The sequence below is a fragment of the Mixophyes fleayi genome, chromosome 7 (genome assembly GCF_038048845.1).
Source record: "Mixophyes fleayi isolate aMixFle1 chromosome 7, aMixFle1.hap1, whole genome shotgun sequence".
In the NCBI taxonomy this organism is placed as follows: Eukaryota; Metazoa; Chordata; class Amphibia; order Anura; family Limnodynastidae; genus Mixophyes; species Mixophyes fleayi.
Window position 1 is genome coordinate 95,023,321 of NC_134408.1, and position 21,818 is coordinate 95,045,138.

General features: G+C 40.8%; 1 protein-coding gene across 1 annotated transcript in view; it reads left to right on the forward strand.

The window, feature by feature from the left end:
* Nucleotides 1-21,818, forward strand: part of ALS2 (alsin Rho guanine nucleotide exchange factor ALS2) — a 101,342-nt gene that overhangs the window by 65,449 nt on the left and 14,075 nt on the right. The window contains exons 26-30 of the mRNA XM_075180143.1: nt 4,086-4,203; nt 8,378-8,535; nt 17,418-17,546; nt 17,997-18,173; nt 18,809-18,854. Of these exons, the coding sequence (XP_075036244.1) occupies nt 4,086-4,203; nt 8,378-8,535; nt 17,418-17,546; nt 17,997-18,173; nt 18,809-18,854 (628 nt within the window). The remainder of the gene's footprint in view (nt 1-4,085; nt 4,204-8,377; nt 8,536-17,417; nt 17,547-17,996; nt 18,174-18,808; nt 18,855-21,818) is intronic.

Sequence of the window (21,818 nt, forward strand, 5' to 3'; positions counted from 1 at the left end):
AATATAGTTGAGAAACATTGGAACATCCTGCTACAAGATCCAGACTTACAAACCATGCGATCTGATGGACCTAAAATGGTCTTCAGAAAGGCACCCAACCTTAAGACTCTGTTAGTCAGCAGTATCATTGCCCCAAACAGACAAATCCAACCCTCAATTACCAGTATACACCAATCCGAAGGTTTTAACCCTTGTGGGAGGTGCATCACATGTAGGAATCACGGATATAAAAACACTAAACCTATTCAGCAATACAAATCAAATAAAACAGGAAAGACATATACCTTCAAAGATTTCATGACATTTGACACCAAGGAAGTGATTAACCTCCTTGAATGTCCCTGCCACTTACAATACATAGGGAGAGCTATTAGGGCATTGTATGTTTGCCTTAGTAAACATACCAGAAACATCAAGAAAGGCCTGGAGACACATAGTGTCTCACAACACTACAAAGATAAACACAATATAGATCCTATCTTTCTATCCTACATATCCATAAAAACAGTGAAGAGAGATTGGAGGGGAGGTGACCACACCAAGAAAATTAATAAGGAGGAAATGAAGCATATTTTTGAATTGCAAACACTGGCCCCCAACGGATTAAACATTGAAAGACAAAGAACAACCCCCGACACCATCAAACCACCGTTCCATCAGTCCAAACCCTTCCGATCTTGGAAGCGAAACGAGGTGAGCCAGGTTAGTACCCTGCCTTGAAGAGGCAGGAGGATACCTGGTACTGTAGGTGACGGGTGACAAGAGTCTGCAGACCATCAGTTACTCCTTGAGCCTACTGAGTGCGCCCATAAAATCAAGAGGTCAATGTAACATGTACAATATTTATATCTGTTGCAACCATTATAGTAGTAAGAGACCTGTGCAGCAACCCAGCTATTTAAGCAATGTGGAAACACACACGGTCATTATCAATATTACCACTTCTCACTGCCAAAGAATTTTCCTGTGTAGATATGTATATATTTATATAGATATACACCTTTGTGGAGAGGAATTATCTGTTGAGACATCCATAATCTATCTATATCTGTACACTTAAATAATCTGCATGACATGATTTAAACATTTATCTTTTGTATTAGCAAGGATATATACACCTTAATGTGTTTTGTTATCTACTTTCTTTCATCCTATAGAGAGAATTTTTATTCTCCCACAACTGAATCTGTTTATTATTTTCATTTTCTATATACTTTTATATATGTTTTTATTTTAATTTTATTGTTATTTATTTCTCATTTATTTATTTTTACTTTCATTTTTATAATCATTTATACTTAAAAAAAAAATTATATTTAATTTTAATTGTATTTTTTCAGCGTTTTTGTAACATACTGTAACATAGTACCATAATTATTGTATATTACTTGTATTATCCCATTAACGGTCCTTTTATTATAGCTTCTAATTGTTTATAACCCCTGAATTAATATTTTCTTTATCTAAGGACAGTATTATTATGAGACAACTTTTTCAACACCAGCTATATAATGGACTGAAAGACCAATCAGCTTGATTAGTGAGCTATATAAGATGAGAACTGCAGCACATTACTCAGACATCCCTTGAGAAAGTGACAAGTGTAACGAAACCGGTCGGAACCTCATTTTTGCATTGGACAGGAAACAGGAAGTTACATGAAAAGCGATGTGTAGATAATGGAGGTGATGATCTCAGAAAGTGTAGAATAAATGTTTAATGCCGCAACCACATTACAAAGAACCCTTTTTTACATCTTCCCACCACGACTGGATCGGGACTTACCCTATCCATTGGGAACTGATCTTAGAGAACCTTGAGCCGCCAAACCAACCGCAAGTAAATTTGGGGGCAGTGCGCCCATTTCATCTCTGTATCGTTTATATCAAAAGAGATATCTAATCAAGACTCTGTTACTCGATACTTGGCATTCTCAAGCGTTATCTATTGAAACTTTCCAGTTAGATTTATCTGCAGGACACAGTTGTTTTCAATATATCTGTACTTTACAGGAACTTTTACCAATTTTTATATTGTGTTTTTTTATTATTATTATTTTTGATTTCTCTGTATTGTATTCATAGTATTGGACTCCTCTGGGGTTATTGCATATTTATTGCTCTTTGATTGCTATATTCACATTTTAATTTGGTTTGCATTATAATAATGTGCTTTATTGGTAGCATTAAACATTTATTCTACACTTTCAGAGATCATCACCTCCGTTATCTACACATCACTTTTCATGTACCTGTGTTTAGCGTTGGTTATTTAGCTATAGTTTAATTTAGATCTTTTATTGCATCACATGGTATTTATTACCAAAATTATCTGCATAGAATTTCACATATTTTCACCTAGAAAAGAGGTTCCACTCAAAGTTATTAAGAAACTATTATTAATTATTCTTTAAAATTTCCCCCTCCCCTGCACTAGTACCACCTTTGTTTAATTCTAAAGAAAACACTCTTAAACACATTTTGAAATGTAATATGATTATGAAATTCTCTACAGTTGTCATTGGTGATTCAATTCTGGATGCTCTGTTAGTTTTAAGAGGATACAAAAGGGGCTGGATCCGCACATCCCAAAAGCACATATATTTTTGGTTATATAGTATCTGAATTGTCCACCAATGCTCTCTTACACAGGGCTCTATTGGAAGAGAGCATTGGTGGACAATTCGGATACTATATAAAAAAAAATATGTGCTTTTGGGTTGCTCATATAATATTGGGTGTAACGATTTCAAACGTCTATGAATAGGCAGCAATTGATAATAAGTTTTCTATGTATGGCCACGAGACAGGAAAGTGTGTGAAATCTATAGAGGAATATATGAATGTGTAGTGAAAAAATACACCCAAAAATATTGGATCATTTCATCACTTATTAATACAATTTTGCTGTCAGTAAAATAAAAGAAATAATTATAATTTAACCCTGTTCAAGCTGGCTCCACCTAGGAGCTGAAGAAAGATTATTTTAATTCACTTATTTCCTTCTATTTATCACTTTATATATTTTAACAAAATTTCACCACTGTATAAATAAACACTCAAAATGATCAGGGATATCTGCCCCGATATTGTATATGTTAATTGACATTCAATAAAGATTATGGTTTTATTATTTCCCTCATATGGAACTGTTGTGCCTTCCTATAGTACTATTTCTTTTTTTCTTGTTGCTCTGTTAGTTTGACAGTTTCTATGCATCGAGAAAAGTACACTTGATGGAATAATAATTTATGCTGTAGGAGAGGTCCATCAAATGTCCTTTTTGTGAGAGCATGGTAGAGCTTGAAAACTGACAAGCATTCAGAGCATGAGAGGTTCACTGGTATGGAACCTTTAAATGGTGAGTGTTTGTTTCAAAGATTCTTTATATTTCAAACATGAATTGAGGATTTGTTGCAGGACTAAACTGCATAAGTAGGGTGCATATCTCTTATAGCAAAGTAGGTTCATTACTGTAAGGCTGGGTGCAAATGGGCACTGCTCAACATGGTCTGGCAAGGTTGAGCTGTATTAAGTCGCTTGCTGGCCACATTTCAGACCTCAAAATAAGGTTGTTATCTATGAGGCAGTTTACCTAAACCTCTAGGACTAGCACTGACAACTGGAAAATGTTCCATGAACACTTTTATTCCTGCTAGTTCCAGTGATCCGTGTGTTTTTCCTCTATAGAGGAGGATAAGCCCTGTTTATCCATACTTGTCCATGAATGCTGAGGTGGTGTGTGTGTGTGCGTGTGCGCGCCAAGGTTAAGATACATAATAGATGATCTTTCTATCTGTCATTACCTTTTTACAGCTGTTATGTAGTACCCTTAGCATTTGTTATTGCTGACCAAACATCTCAATAGATAAGTAGTACAAAGGTCACTATTGACTGCTTGCAGCAGGGTTCCCCTTTTTTTTTTTTTTTTGATGAGCTAAAAGAGCCAAGAATATCCCTTTTAATATATAATAGTTACAAAATGAATGTGTAGATGCAACATAGGTATAGATATGTAAGATAATTACATGTAGCATGAATGTTTCTATTGTAATCTTTACATTCCATGTAATTTGTCTGTTACAGTCCAGAACCACTGAGCCGTTCCCATACACAAACACTTGAGAGCTTGGAACGAATTCCTCAGCATATTGGCCCTTTCACCATGGAAAAATATGAGAAGATCAAGACCTATTTAATAAATGTAAATTACTTTTTTGCTTTATTCATAATAAGCAAAACTTTGTGAGATTTTAATCTGTAGTTCACATGTTTTTGAATATTTTACCAATTTATGGGTGTATTTGCCTATCTTCCTCTAAATATGCATGATACAATTGTCTTATTAGACTGGTTCTAAAAGATCTTTAGCATAAGTAGATGTGTCCTTTTGATATTGAACTGGGACAAATAGTCCTGGGCACAATTAGTTTAGTGATGTGTTAAAGAGGTTATGTGGAATAGGGGATGACCATTTGACTCAAAAAGATGAGCTTTGAGAGACTAGGTAAAGTTTGTGTTGTCATGTATCATAGAGCCTCAGAAAAGAGGGCAAAGGTTAGGGGTGAGCATTTCTATATTCTTGCAGGCATGTTATCATCAACTAGTTATGGATAGATACCCAGGCGCTAGTGTGATATAGGGATAAAACATTCATAGGTAAATGGCTAACAGTAAATTTAATAATACAATAGCAGTGTAAAATAATGTGCCGGCACACTTAATTGTATTGACAATAATTAGTACACCAAAAAACATAGACAGATGTGAAAACATAGACATGGATTGGAGTCCACTAACATACAGATAATGCAAAAATACCACAAAGGCTCAATGGTAGCTAGCCCCAAAGGAGTTCCATAAAGAAGGAGCAACTAAATCTTATGTAGGGGGCTTGATAATCCAAAATATATTAATGAAAAAGGTGCTATGCACCAGAAACAGAAAAGTCTTGAGATTGTTAATTTCCCAAAAAACACATGTGCAGAGCACTTGGTGTGATCATAAATGAGTTCATACACCTAGTGTAAATAGGTAATAGCCGAACAGCCACTGACCTATATCCAGAAGGAATCTCTGGTACGATCCTGGTCCTCTGTTTTGGTTTCCACGTGCGGCTGGGCGTCCTTCCCGGGTCTTGCTGCAGTGTGGTGAGGAGTTTTCCAGGCAGCCGCCCCTCCCCTCTGTACAGCTGGATGGTCGCGTCCCTGGCAGATGCCGCGCGTATTGCGCATGCGCAGAGGCGCGTTATCGCTGTTTGGATGTTTGAATGAAAAAATGAGTAAAAAAAGAGATCTGTGCTCATGAGCTTAGAAGTGTACAATGTAGCAATCCTACGCGTTTCACCCACGTGGGGCTTCGTCAGGGAGATCCCTGACGAAGCCCCACGTGTGTGAAACGCGTAGGTTTGCTACATTGTACACTTCTAAGCTCATGAGCACAGATCTCTTTTTTTACTCATTTTTTCATTCAAACATCCAAACAGCGATAACGCGCCTCTGCGCATGCGCAATACGCGCGGCATCTGCCAGGGACGCGACCATCCAGCTGTACAGAGGGGAGGGGCGGCTGCCTGGAAAACTCCTCACCACACTGCAGCAAGACCCGGGAAGGACGCCCAGCCGCACGTGGAAACCAAAACAGAGGACCAGGATCGTACCAGAGATTCCTTCTGGATATAGGTCAGTGGCTGTTCGGCTATTACCTATTTACACTAGGTGTATGAACTCATTTATGATCACACCAAGTGCTCTGCACATGTGTTTTTTGGGAAATTAACAATCTCAAGACTTTTCTGTTTCTGGTGCATAGCACCTTTTTCATTAATATATTTTGGATTATCAAGCCCCCTACATAAGATTTAGTTGCTCCTTCTTTATGGAACTCCTTTGGGGCTAGCTACCATTGAGCCTTTGTGGTATTTTTGCATTATCAGTATGTTAGTGGACTCCAATCCATGTCTATGTTTTCACATCTGTCTATGTTTTTTGGTGTACTAATTATTGTCAATACAATTAAGTGTGCCGGCACATTATTTTACACTGCTATTGTATTATTAAATTTACTGTTAGCCATTTACCTATGAATGTTTTATCCCTATATCACACTAGCGCCTGGGTATCTATCCATAACTATTAGAAATTTCTGGGGATTAGGACTAGCCCCATCCACATCCCAATTGGCTGCTTACCTACAGGTCTAGGAGCGCAGACCCCACCTTTGTATATTGTTTCAATGTTATCATCAACGTTTATTTATATAGCGCCAGCAGATTCCGTAGAGCTTTACAATTGGGAACAAACATTAATAAAACAATACTGGGCAATACAGACAGAGGTAAGAGGGCCCTGCTCGCAAGCTTACAATCTATGGGACAATGGGAGTTTGAAACACAGGGGCATGTGCTACATCATATTGCACACTGGACCAGCTAGAACGCAAAGGTAAAAGTATTGAGTGGGCTGTGTGATTAGTCACCCAGCAATGTTGATCAGAGGGTTGTTGTCGTGTGTTAGCTGTATAGAGGGTGGTAATAGTGTAACCTAGAGAGATTAAGATGCTGGTTGAGGAATATCATAAGCTTGTCTGAATAGGTGCGTTGTTAGAGAACAATTGAAGATTTGAAGACCAGTGGAAAGTCTTATTGTGCGAGGGAGGGAATTCCACAAAGTGGTTACAGCCTGAAAAAAGTCCTGTAACCGAGAATGGGAGGATTAGAGTGTAAGGGAGTCGCAGATCTTGTGTTGAAAAGAGGTGTCGAATTGGGAGATATTTTGAGGCATGTGAGGAGATGTATGTCGGTGCAATTTTGTTGACGGCCTTGTTTGTTAGTAGAAGAATTTTATATTGGATTCGTTGAAAAACAGGCAACCAATGTAGAGACTTAGAGTGGCTCAGCAGAGGTGGAATGATTTTCTTTGCAAACCGATCTAGCCGCTGTGTGCAAAATAGATTGTAGGGGTTCAAGTCTGATTTTGGGAAGACCAGTAAGGAGGGAATTTCAATAGTCGATGCGGGAGTTGATGAGTGCACAAATTAAGGTTTTTGCAGTGTCTTGTGTGAGATATGTGCGTATTCTGAAAATGTTCTTTAGATGTATGTAACATGATTTAGATATAGAGTCAATGTGGGGAACAAAGGATAGTTGTGAGTCAAGGATTACACATAGGCAGCGAGCTTGTAGGGTGGGATTTATGGTCATGTTATCAATAGAAATGTCAGGCAGGAAGCTTTTGTTTTTGGGTGGGAATATTATTAATTCAGTTTTTGAAAGATTGGGTTTGAGTTGGCGAGAAGACATTCAAGATGAAATGGCAGAAAGACGGTCAGTAATGCGAGACAACACAGCTGGTGAGAGATCAGGAGAGAATAGATACACAAAAGTATCATTTGCATAGAGATGATACTGAAATCCAAAGGAGCTTATTAGTTTTCCAAGAGAAGTGGTGTAGATAGAGAATAGCAGAGGACCTAGCACTGAGCCTTGTGGTACTCCAACTGATAAAGGAAGCGGAGCAGAGGTGGATCCAGAGAAATTAACACTGAAATGTTATAAATTAGAGTGCTAGTATAAGTCAGGCAAAGTTGTGGATGACTTTGTAGGTTAGTTGGCATATTTTACATTTTAATCTAGATGTTCCAAGTGCGTCAGTGGTGAATAAGTAGTAAGGGTAAATGAGCCCCAGCAGCAACAGGAATGATTCATAAAGAGTTGGTGCTTTGAATAGAAGGTTAATTAGAAATAAGCATCAGCAGCTGAGAAACCGGATAATGAGTGCATTAATACTGCAGTTTATGCTATAGACTGGTGTCTCTTACAGGGATTGTGACATTAAAAACAATGTGACTTTAAATAATACTCTACAGAGAGGGTGAATAGTGAATAAGATGTTGGAGCCAAAATGACTTCCATGATATAAGGTGTTGCATGGAGGAGTTTAGAACTTTAATGGGCTAGTAAAACAGTATGGCATACCTGACCTGTCACCCCAGGGTATTATGTGAGCGTCACATGATCAGCTCATAGCTCACCCTGCCGGGACATCTAGCCACATTGCTACCCCTTTTTTACAGTTGTAAAAACTCTCTCACCTCACCTGCCTGGGGTTGTTTTTTATTTTCTCCTAACGACATAGTCTAGAATGTTCGGGGATTTTGAAGGAGAAAAATGGCAAACTCTAAATGTGTCTAATATAACTGGATTTGGGACATATTAAAATAATAAATGTATACGTTGTATTCCTCATTTTACTTGTCTGGAATTAATGACATTAGCTTGATCTATTATGCACTTTCTATATTCATATGAATATTGCAGCATCTGTTCACGCCCTTGATGCAGAATTTACAATGTTAATCCTCTTATTTGCCTCCCACAGGCTTGTGAAACCCCAATGCATCATCTAGGTCGACTTGTGGAGACCCTGGTGGCAGTGTACAGAATGACATATGTAGGGGTAGGAGCCAACCGAAGACTTTTACAGGAAGCAGTGAGAGAGATTAAGTCTTACCTGAAACGTATCTTCCAGTTGGTGAGGTGAGACTCTTTCATTAATATAGGAGCAATGTAAGTGGGTGGTTTTGCTTGGTGGAAGTATACAGAATGCTATTTTAGTCCTTCTCAAGTTAAGGTGGTTTAGCCCTTTCATGACTAATGCTGGGTACACACTACACTGTTTTCGTCCAATAATCGGCTCAAACAGCCGACATACGACCGCTCGTTCAAAAGTCGGGTCAGTGTGTACAGTGACACGATGGTCGAAAGTCTGCCCAAATGGACGATTCTTGTCTCATTTGGTTGGTCGTACCGTTTAATATTTTCGTTCCAATCTCGTTTCCACTGTGTATTGTGTATAAACTTCCGACAGATCCACGACAATCCTCCGATAGTTCCTCGACCTGGGGGGCGTGTGTATGTAAATTTTTATGTCAATCCCAGTCCCACGTGGTGCGGAATCCGCACATCACTGTGTTTTGTATCGATGTATATTGCACCTGTCCGGCTGCAGACCATTACACTTGTGTAAAGCATGTGTGTTATTACCCTTTTGCGTCTATGATGGCAATGTATTCATATTTACTCTTTATACACTTATACTTTTATAACCTATTAAAGCTATATTAACCTTTATTAACTTATAATTGTGAATTACCCAGAATAAACCACACAGTGTTCAAGCAACATTTTTATTGCAAGAAAAGGGTACAAAAATTTTAACACACACAGCTGTCAGAAAGATCCACATGAGAAGTGAGCGCGCCCATACCAATCAGAGAGCTAAATACTGCAGAGTATTATTTTTAAAGGTGCTACTGGTTTGTGGCAGAACAGGTCTTGATGTCGTTTCTATTCCCTTTGATTTCTTTATCTACGAAACAAGGAAATAAAAAATGTTTATCATTTAACTTCTATATCTGTAATTTATATTCTACGACATAAATACTCTCATTTTCTCACCTTTCACACTGCTCAAGATCAGTTTATATTTATATTTTGGTCCCTGTGGCGAAATCGCAATAATAGCGGGCTTAACCTCCATACATTCTGGAAAACAGGCGCCATTTTGGTTATTATAACGGTACATGTATGTGCCCAAAGCATTTACATGTCTACACATGTTCACTGAAATACCTTTGTGTAGAACTTCTTTAGTATATTTTTCTTGTTTAATTTTTATTTGTTTGCTAACATTAGTGGTATCTACACAGGCCTTCTCACCGTTAAATCTTCGTTCTGACATAAAAAATTAGGTTATAAATTAGCATTTTACATTGCTTTATGTGACACTACATCTACACTACAGGTACATTACATCTGCTACTGACCTTTTTTAATGTCGTCGTCGTCCTGGTCCAGTACTTTGACCATCATCTCCACCTCTCTTGGGCTCATTGGATTTGCTCTTTCCTCTTCTCGAGTATCTCCATTCCCCACCTTAACTTTTCCAACATTTTTTGGCCCTTTCAGCACCATCTCTGACTCTATCTCCGTCTCCGTCTCTGTCTCCATAGCTGCAACCCCCACTGACACCTTCTCCTCACCCGCAACCTCCACTGACATCTTCTCCTCACCCGCAGCCCCCACTGCCACTTGCTCACTCGCCATCTTCTGAAGCTCCTTGGCGCCAAACAGGTTCCTCTGTCATTTTATACACAAAGACATGGGCGTTTGTTTCTGCTGTGGACCAATCGGCGATGATGCTCGCTGAGAATGGAGCATTCCATTACATACGAAGGGTTTTTTTATTATTAGGGAATATTCATTGCATTCCACTTTAGCAGTTAAATGTTTTTCTAAATTTAATGTATATTACTAAACTTCTATTTCATAGAAATTAAGGGAGTTAACTATAGCTAAAGCTCTGCCCCTTTATGCTAATGTCTTTGGTATCTCGTACATTTCCCGCAAATGTTGCTGCAGTGTGTACGAAATTTAAATCATTGTTCACCACAACATGGCTGTAAAAAGTCGCTAACGGGACATCCGCTCTTCCCTTTCTCGTCCTAAACAAGGCTAGTGTGTATGCAGTCCATGGACCGAGCGATCGGACCATCGATCGCATGTAAAATCGCTCGGCATAAAAAGTTGGTCGAAATTTCTGTAGTGTGTACCCAGCTTAAGAAAGGGCTAAATGACTACGATATTTATGCTTTTGTGAATAGTTCACATTTTGCTGTTTGATAAAATAATCCTTTTAACTCCTTTATTCATCCTATTGAAATTCCCTTTTTTTCAAGACAGGTGCAGCTTTTTATATATAGAATCATGGCCGCTGTTAGAGTTTCCATCTTCAACAATTGAAAGTAATAGTTTTTGGCCACATACAGTTGCTATAAAAATATAGTAAAACGCTTTGGCATTTTTCACATCATGGAATCAAAATGGTTGTATTCTGAAATGTTTAGCAGTCGTCAACATAAAATACTCTGATCAAATAAAAAAAATAATCTGTAAGGTATGCTTTATATCTCTAACCTCTCCTTATTCCACACTCCATTCCATTCCCTTCACTCTGCCAATGAACGCCACATCATCTCCCCACTGAAAACCTTCTCCCGTTCTGCTCCACTTGTTTTTTTTTTTTTTTTTTGTTTTTTTTACACATTTTATTAGGGAGATTTTTCAATTTTTAAACAGTGATGTTTGATCAATGTAACTTAACCTTTACAGATACATTGCGAATGAGAAAAACAATATGAACTTCGCCAATAAAAGTAAGAACGGAGAAAGAAAAAGAAAAGAGAGAGGGCAGGGGACAGGGAGGGGGAAGGGAGGGGGAAGGGAAAAGGAAAAGGAAAAAATGTTAGTGAGAAGGAGAAGGGGTACAAACCGTATATTGAACGTCTTCTGATTATATATTTATCGGTTTCCAATCTAATCGGGCCTTGGCTGTTCTTCACCATAGGAGGCGAGCCAAGGGTCCCAAATCGCTCGAAATTTATTGGGACGGTCATTGAGAATGCTTGTAATGTGTTCACAGCTATAGGTCTGCCATACTCTATTGATAATTTTAGGCAGTGAAGGGGATTCCGGATACTTCCAATTTGCTGTTATTGCGCATTTAGCTGCATTGAATATATGGCCCACAAGCGCCATTGTATATTTGCAAACGTCTGGTATAGGCCTATGTAGTAGTGAGTATGAGGGGCAAGGGGGAAGTTTTACTGAGGTGACTCTATTGATTAGATTGTGAATTTTCCGCCAGAATTCCACAAGTCTCGGGCAGGACCACCAAATATGTTGGAATGAGCCTTCCTGTCCACATAATCTCCAGCATAAACTAGAGGAATCAGGATATATGGCTTTCAAGCGGGTTGGAACTAAATACCATCTATATAAGAGCTTATACGAGTTCTCTTTGGTACGTACACAGATAGAGCTCTTAGCGACTCGTGACCTGATCTTAGCCCACTCCTCTACCTCTAGTTTAACGCCAAGATCTTCTTCCCACTTGAGCTCATAGCGATCTTTGGCAGGTTGACGAAATGCCTCCATGATGCTGTAAAAACTAGAGATTAAACCAGTAGGGAGGGATTTACCTCTGCAAAAAATTTCTAAAGGTGTAAGTTGGTATATAAGCTTAAGCGTTGGGATTGATTGATATAGATGTCTTAACTGAAGATATTGGTAGAAACGGTCATGGGGGATGTCATATCGTCGTTGTAAGTCAGCAAATTCAGGAAATATCCGCATAGGCGCTATGTCAGTAATGAACCTTAGACCCCGTCGGTACCAGTGGTGGAAAGAGGAGTGTTGTTGTCCTGGTGGAAAGGCTGGATTGTTCCACAGTGGGAACATAGCTTCCGAATTTTTTATTAGTTGAAATGTGCGAGTACTGTAGTCCCATATCTGGAGGGAGAAACGGGTGGTGGATAAGAGTAAAGAGAGTGGCGGTCTATGTTTGATTGATATCCAAAGTAATGTATAGGGCGAGAGTAAGTGCAAAAAAAGTAGCCTCAATGTCTACCCAGAGCCTTGTGGAAGATGGGGAGTGAAATAAAACTAGTTGGGTCAAGTGTGCAGCATTATAGTATTTGGACATGTTTGGGAGGCCCACCCCTCCCTCTGAGTTTCGTCAGAAGAGCGTGCAAGCCCGCACACGGGGTCATCTGCCCGCCCAAACAAATCTGGTAATTTGCTTCTGGAGGGTCTGTAGCGCAAGAGAGGGTACTCTAACAGGTAGGGTTTGAACAAATAAAGAATTTGTGGCAAGAAGTTCATTTTTACCTCCGCCATGCGGCCGAGCCAAGAGATATATAATCTATCCCATTTTTCAAGATCACATTTGAGTGAGTCTAAGAGCCTGGGGAAGTTAGCTGCATATATCTGATTATAATGGGTCGTTCGGTAAATCCCCAACTATTTAAGTTTATCTCGATGCCATCGGAAATTTGTTTGGCTGTTTAGGGTATCTAATAGGTGGGAAGGTAGGTTAAGAGGGAGAATTTCCGATTTGTCCATGTTGATGTTAAAGTTAGATACTGCGACGTATTCGTTGAGTTCTTTTTGAAGAGATGGGATGGAGGTGAGGGGATTGGTAATTGTAAAAGAATATCATCTGCGTACATAGATATCTTATAATCAGTCATCCCCATTTGAATTCCAGAAATTGCCGGGATCTTGCGTACACGCGACGCCAGTGGCTCCATCGTGATAGCGAACAGCAAGGGGGAGAGTGGGCAGCCCTGTCGAATACCATTTGTAATACGGAACGGCGACGACGCGGCGCCATTGGCTATGACCGTAGCTGAGGGCTTATTATAGAGGGACGCTAGTCCGCATAGGAAACGGCCTTTGAACCCCATTGCGCCCAAGGTGGCTCTCATAAAAGGCCACGAGACCCTGTCAAACGCCTTTTCTGCATCAAGAGACACTACCAGAGCAGGAACCTGGGCCCGATTTGCTATTTCAATTAGATCAATAGCTCGCCTAGTATTGTCGGCTCCTTGTCGAGCAGGGATAAAACCCACCTGGTCCGGGTGGACCAGGGCGGGAATCACTCTGGCTAGTCTGTTCGCTAGTAATTTGGCAAATAGCTTTAGGTCCACGTTTAGCAGTGAAATTGGTCGATAGCTTTCACAACGACTAGGGTCTCGTCCCTCTTTAGCTATAACAATAACATCCACCCTGGTGGTGTCCTTTTCAAACTTTTTACCATTTAAAATTGTTTCAAAAAGCGAGAGGAGCATAGGTGCAAGATCAGAGGCAAATTTTTTATAATATATTGCCGTAAGGCTATCTGGGCCTGGAGCTGCCGAATTTCTTAGGGTCATAATGGTCGTTTTAATCTCCTTTATTGTGATTTCAGCGTTTAAGATTGAAAGTTCTGCTGCAGTAAGGCGGGGGAGGGAACAAGTCTGAAGAAAGTCTCGTATCTGGGTGTGAAGAATATCTGGGGAGTCTGTCGGCAGGGGGAGATTATATAGCAAAGTGTAGAAGGCACTGCATCTATCAGCTATAGATTGTGGGTCGTATAATGACTGCTGTGCTTGATCCTTAATGGACATTATACGAGTACGGGTCCATTTGTTTTGAAGCCTATGAGCAAGCAGTGTATCAGCTTTTTCCCCTTTTTCGTAGTAGCGTTGTTGCAGCCATTGAAGAGTCTTGACCGCCTTTGAAGCCAGTAACTTGCCTAATTCTCCCCGCAGAGCAGGAGTTTTAAATAAGTTTTGCTTTTGGGATATGTTTGATGCTGTCTCGTTAGGGTTTGTATCTGGTCTTCTAGGTCAGCAATCGCTTTTTGATGTAGCTTTTTCTCGTGGGAGGCTAGACTAATCTGGCGTCTTTTGATGGTAGCTTTATGAGCTTCCCATCTTACAGTCGAAGTAGTATCGTCTTGGGCATTATCTGTCTGAAAGTCAAGAATAGCCTGCCGTATCGTGTTAATATTATCTTTTTTCAGGAATAAATGATCATTCAGTCTCAATCGATAACATGGCGTAAAGGGTGGCAAAACGTCAAGTCGCACAATCACAGCTGAGTGGTCAGATGAGTGGTCAGACCAGGGAACTGGTGTGGTGGCCGATTTCAGAGATTGCGTTGTATAAGCATCTATAAAAACCATGTCTAATCTAGAATAAGTACCATGTGGTACCGAGTAATGTGTATATGTTCTGACATTAGAGTATAGCACTCGCCATGTATCATAGAGGTTTGCTTGGGTGAGCAAAGATTGTAGTTTGAGGCTTTCACGTACTATTTGACTACCTCGTAATGTTGGAGGTGAATGGTCTAATCGAATATTTAAGATGGTATTAAAGTCGCCCCCTGTTATTATCCTTCCAACCCCAGCTCGCGAGAGTCTGGCAAAAAAATTGAGTAAAAAAGGTGTTTTGTGAGGTATTGGGAGCGTATAGTGTGGCTAGAATAATGGGTGTGCGGAGGAGAGAACCTGTTAAGATAATATATCGTCCTTGAGGGTCTGTATAAGTTGTGTCAATTGTTATTGGAAGAGTGCGGTGGAGTAGGATAGCTGTACCCTTGACTTTTTGAGAAGATGTGGAGTAGTATACCTGAGGGTAGTGTTTGCATTGTAGGTTTGGGTGCGCATGTTGAAAGTGCGTTTCTTGCAACATTACGATCTGAGGAGAATGACGTTTCAAGTACTGGAACAATATAGTACGCCTTTGTGGTGTATTAAGACCATTAGCATTTATGGTTAGAACCGAGAGGGTCATGGTTGATACAGATGGAAGTTAGGCCAAGATAGTTTTAGGTAATTTAAAAAGAGCAGCACGATGCCAGGCTGAGGTGCAAAGGATTGGGAGGGGAAGGGAAGGGTTAGTAGGGGGATGAAAGTAAAGCAAGGGGAAAGAAGACAGCTTGGCTGGCAAGTCCCGTTCTGCTCTACTTCTATGGAACTCGCACCCACCCCCAATCAGAAACTTCACCAGCTTCCACTGCTTCAAACACTCCCTAAATCAACATTGATTTATCCAAGTATACCAGTCTTCCTCCTAACTCCACCCCTCGTTGGCCATCCTGCCTACTCGCACAGCCTTCCACTGTGTCAGTCTCACCAACCCTCCTAGATTGTAAGCTCTCACTATCACGGCCCTCCTTCCTCTTGTCTTCTTGTATCCTCCCACATTTTCGACCTTTGCGTACTTGCCTTCACTTCCTGAATTTGGCCTTTATAGGTCACATAATTTATTTATTACAGTTGATGTTTCATCATCCAGATCAAAGGCAATTTAACGTTTACCTTATTGAGGTTATTGAAAGTGCCATTCAGGGGAAGGGACTAAAAAGATTTCAAGACTTTGTTATACACTGGTGCACTGTGAAGTCCATCATAAAGAATTGAAGAGATTATAGAATTTGTCTACAACAAGCTGTATTCCAACCCTGAGCTTCCATGTGAGAAGGGCACTTCTTAAGCAGGCCACTGTAGTTTTGAGTTGGTCTTCATTGGCACCAATGGGAGAAACTGTCCTTTCGCAGGACTGTGCTTTATGGAATGGTGGCAAGAAGAAAACCATTGTTGAACAAAGCTAGCCTAGAGTTGGCCAGAGAGCAATTGGGAAACCTGCATACCAAGTGAAAAATGATGTTATGTTATGACCTTGTAGGACCAAGATTGAACTTTTTGGCCTCGATGGTAAGCCCTAATTGATGCAAGACTAACGTTGTTTATGATCCCAAGAACCCTATGGCTACCATAACGATGGTGACAGGAGCATTGTGCTGTGTGGATGCTTTTCTGCTTCAGGGACCGGAACACTTGTCAAAATATAGGGCAAATTGGATTGGGTAAGATGCAGACAAATCTTGTGGAAAACCTGCTGCTGTCTCCAAGAGAACTTTGCCCTGCTGAAATATAAATCTTCTAAGACAGTGACCCAAAGCTTACAGTAAAGGCTAAATTGGAGTAGTTTAAATATAGAAACATCAGTATCCTAGAGTGGCACAGTAAAGTATAGACCCGAATCGGTGGAATGAATTAAAAATTGCTGTCTCCATCCAACAGAAAATAAACTATATTGCAAATAAAATTGCAGTGTTCAAAGCTTACCAACATTAACTCACAGTTGTAATTGCAGCTAAATGTTTTTCTACTAAGTATCAAAACACGGAGGTGAATACTTATGTAATCAATTATCTGTTTTTATTTGTAATTAAGAAAAATATGAGGAGGAGTTTTTATTTGATATTGACAGAGTATAAGGTGTTATGAGAGTCACTGTGTGAACATTATCAAAATTGCCAAGGTTTGCCCACCATCTATATAATTGGACAACGGGAGCTGGTTAACCAGTGTGTTAATCATTTTGGCAAATTGTGCTCAACTTCAAAGGTAGCGCCACACCCGAATTTGACATTATAACAGTCAGATTTAGGTTCTCTACCACCCTCTGTAATTATCCTGAGAGAGAACATTTTAATAATTTATACTTCAAAAATCCTTCCTAATTGCATTTGTGTGAATTTCTAAAAGTGAAACCGTTCTAGCTTCAACTAGAACCAGCATGGCACATGTGGATTGTCAAGAAATAACTAGTCACCCAAGAATTTATGACAATCTATTTACATCTTGATGTTGGCTGTGTCCTAAATCCAGCTTTGCTACCACTGTAGGCTCTGTAATGTAGTGTATTTCCCCTTTTTCAAATTAGATTAAAGGGGAGGCACACATTTCCCTAGTGTTCCCAAACTTTTACAACCACACAACTCGCAGGTTCTTAGGTCACCTATATTGCCCATAGGTCTTATAATACGAACAGATGGATATATGGATGGGTGGATATAGAGAAGGATTATATATATATAATAATAATAATAATTCAGTATTTTAAAAAATGATGTGTCACTATTCCGTGCAACAGTTATTCACAGACCTTTTTGTTTTGTGTGCATCATACTGGCTGCACTAGCAGTGGAAACTTAAAACTTACCCATGGTCTGTTCTCGATCAGGTTTTTGTTTCCCGACCTCCCTGAAGAAGGCAGCACACTTCAGCCGTCAACTACTTTCAAAGAATCTCCAGAGAAGCCTCACATCTACAATGGGAAAACAGGCTCTGGTTCCCAGTCTCCTGAACCTGGGTAAACATACAAAATAGTGGAATGCACACAGTGACTTACTTACTTTTAGTTGCCCAAATATCGGACTACGGTAACATATATTCTATTCTCACTTCTATTTATTAACTGCACTGAAAAACACTTCTTCCATACAGTAAAACTCGAGCAAAAAACATTTTATAATATAATGACCGAGCATTGATTTAAAGTTCAGACATCTTGTACTGCAGTAGTCCAAATTTCCCCCAAAAGCCACCAAAAGCTATCTGATATCACAGCAGCATTTAATGAGTTGACACTATGCACAAAATCACATTATTCCAACATGTGTATGAAATAACAGTTGTCATGAAACAACTTATTCATTATTAAAATGTTCCAGAAATGGAATTTCATAATTCCTATGTTCGGTTGCAACAACTGGTGTATTGAAACTGCCATATATCCTTGTAAAAACTGTCTTTCCTGTAGGTACGTGGTAACTAGTTCAGGACTACTGTTACCTGTGCTGTTACCTAGACTGTATCCTCCCTTGTTTATGCTGTATGCCTTGGAACACGAGAAAGAAGAGGATGCCTACTGGGAATGTGTCCTGCGACTGAACAAGCAGTCAGACACGGCACTCCTTGCCTTCTTAGGTGTACAAGAGTAAGTAAGGTCAGATGTCACAAACAGAGTGTCTTCCACCCTCCCCACCACACCCTACTTTAAACTAAGATCTACAGATCCTCAGTACAAATTGTAAAAAATACATTATGGGGATAGTCTTTGTATTAAATGCCCCAAATGAATATATATTTCTGAGGTGCTACAGCAGTTACAATAAGGATCCATAAAGAGTGTATCCTATCAGTATCTGTGCATTATGTTGCAAAATGAGACTATATGTGGGTCAAATATATAGGTTAATGCATACTCTTCTACTAACACCTATGGGCAGCCAGGGCTTACCCCTCTTGAATCTGTATTTGCACAGATGTGAGCCAGCTTCATGCATTGTGCACATTTGTTGCTGTCTCACACCAGTTGTGTTTAGTAATTTGAGATTAATTTGCTTGCATATCCTCACATAAGTTTAATGACATACTATTCTAGCTTGCATATCATGCACCTATTGCTTTGAACTCTTACATAACTCTATGAATGAACTACAACGTCTGTATCCACCCATCCAATAGGGAGGCACCTTGTTATATGGGTTGTTGCCTAGTCATGAGCCATGGAAGAAATCAGAATGGCAATTAATGATATTGCTTTTTCATATTCTTCTATTTTCTTTTAAGGAAATTCTGGCCAACCAACATTAATTTCTTGGGTGAAAATAAGAAGGTAAGGCAGTTGACAGAAAAATAACACTGTGATTCCAGCAATTATTGCTCTCTCATTGTGGTGGTCATATTCCTAGCACCAAAAATTGTGGAAAAAAAAGTGATTTTGGTAAATTTAGATGAAAGCTCTGAAGGAAAAAATACTAAATAAAATTGGTTATCTATTAATAAATATATGTATGCAATATTACTTAATTAACATTGCATCTGTATGCACTCAAATAATGTTAAAAGGTTGAAACTGGACCTAAAATAAAATGAAAAACAAAGCCAGCCAACTACAATATAGCACACAGCTAAAGAGCCATTGGTTACCTACAGTCATGGCCAAAGGTTTTGAGAATGACACAAAAACTGAGGCAGCAGACTTTGTGAAAAATAAGATTTATGATGGCAGTTTACTTATACTCCAGTATGTCATGAAGAGTGATCAGATGAATTGCAATTCATTTCAAAGTCCCTCTTTGTCATGACAATGAACTTTATCCCAAAAACAACATTTCCACTGCCACAAAAGGACCAGATGACTTCAGGTCAGTGATTCTCTCGTTACCATGGGTGAGAGTGTTGGCAAGGACAAGTCTGGAGATCACTCTATCATGCTGATTGAGTTAGAATAACAGAATGGAAGTTTTAAAAGGAGGCTAGTGCTTGAAATCATTGTTCATTATCATCATCATCTATTTATTTATATAGCACCACTAATTTCGCGCTGTACAGAGAACTCACATCAGTCCCTGCCCCATTGGAGCTTACAGTCTAAATCCCCTAACACACACACACACACACACACACACACACACACACACACACACACACTAAGGGCAATTTAATAGCAGTCCATTAACCTATCAATATGTTTTTGGAGTGTGGGAGGGAACCGGAGCACCCGGAGGAAACCCACGCAAACACAGGGAGAACATACAAACTCCACACAGATAATAAAATGGTCGGGAATTGAACTCATGACCCCAGTGCTGTGAGGCAGAAGTGCTAACAACTAAGCCACCGTTTTCTTCCTCTTAAACATGATTACCTGCAAGCAAACATGTGCAGTCATCATTGCTTTGCACAAAAAAGGCTTCACAGGCAAGGATAATGCTGCTAGTAAGATTGCACCTATATCAACCATTTATCGGATCATCAAGAAATTCAAGGAGAGAGATTCAGTAGTTGTGAAGAAGGCTTCAGGGCGCCTAAGAGCATCCAGCAAGCGCCAGGACCATCTCCAAAAGTTGATTCATCTGCGGGACCAGGGCACCACCAGTGCAGAGCTTGCTCTGGAATGGCATCAGGCAGGTGTGAGTGAGTGGTTGGAGCATGGCCTGGTGCCAAGAAGGCCAGCAAAGAAGCCACTTCTCTCCAGGAAAAGCATCAGGGACAGATATTCTGCAAAAGGTACAGGGATTGAACTGCTGAGCACTGGGTTAAAGTATTTTCCTCTGATGAATCCCCTTTCAGATTGTTTGGGGCATCTGGAAAAATGCTTGTCCGGAGAAGAAAAGGTGAGCCTTTGTCATGCCAAGAGTAAAGCGTCCTAAGACAATTCATGTGTGGGGTTTCTTCTCAGCCAAGGGAGTGGCACAGTCATGAATAAAGAATGGTACCAAAACAATCCTTCAAGAGCAACTTCTCCCAACCATCCAAGAACAGTTTGGTGATAAACCATGCCTTTTTCAGCATGATGGTGCACCTTGTTATAAGGCAAAAGTGATAACTAAGTGGCTCAGGGATCAACACATCAAACTTTTGGGTCCATGACCAGAAAACTCCCCAGACCTTAATCCCATTGAGAACTTGTGGTGAATCCTCAAGAGGCGGGTGGACAAACAAAAACCCACAAACTCTGACAAACTCCAAGCATTGATTAGGCAAGAATGAGCGGCCATTAGTCAGTATATGGCCCAGAAGTTGATTGACAGCATGCCAGGGCGAATAGCAGAGGTCTTCAAAAAGAAGGGTCAACACTACAAATATTGACTCTTTGCATAAAATGTATGTAATTGTCAATAAAAGCCTTTGACACTTATGAAATGGTTGTAATTTTACTTCAGTATACCATAGACCGGCGGTTCCCAAAGTGTGCGCCGCGGCTCCCAGGGGTGCCTCGGCACTGTCACTGGGGTGCCGCGAGCCAGCCATAGAAAAAACCAAAGAGCACATAAACTTACCAATCCGTGCGGCTCCGGGACCCAGCAGACTCCTCTCTCCCGCAGCAGCTGTCACTGACGTCGATATTCAGTGACAGCTGCTGCGGGAGAGAGGAGGCTGCTGGGTCCCGGCGCCGCGCGGATTGGTAAGTGTATTTGCTCTTTGGTTTTTTTCTATGGCTGGCTCGCGGAAGAGGAGTGAGAGGGAGTGTGACAGCGGGGCAAACAGAGGGACAGGAGTGTGACAGCGGGGCAGACAGAGGGGCAGGAGTGTGACAGCGGGGCAGACAGAGGGGCAGGAGTGTGACAGCGGGGCAGACAGAGGGGCAGGAGTGTGACAGCGAGCAGACAGAGGGGCAGGAGTGTGACAGAGGGGCAGGAGTGTGACAGCGGGCAGACAGAGGGGCAGGAGTGTGGCAGCGGGCAGACAGAGGGGCAGGAGTGTGACAGCGGGGCAGACAGAGGGGCAGGAGTGTGACAGCGGGGCAGAGGAGGATGACGGCAGGGCAGAGGAGGGGGACATCGTGAGAGGGGCAGTGGAGGGGGACAAAGCGTGACAGGGGCAGAGGAGGAGGACAGCGTGAGTGGGGCAGTGGAGGGGGACACAGCGTGAGAGGGGCAGAGGAGGGGGACACAGCGTGACAGGGACAGAGGAGGAGGACATCGTGAGAGTGGCAGTGGAGGGGGACACAGCATGACAGGAGCAGAGGAGGAGGACAGCGTGAGTGGGGCAGTGGAGGGGGACAGCGTGAGTGGGGCAGTGGAGGGGGACACAGCGTGAGAGGGCAGTGGAGGGGGACACAGCGTGAGAGGGG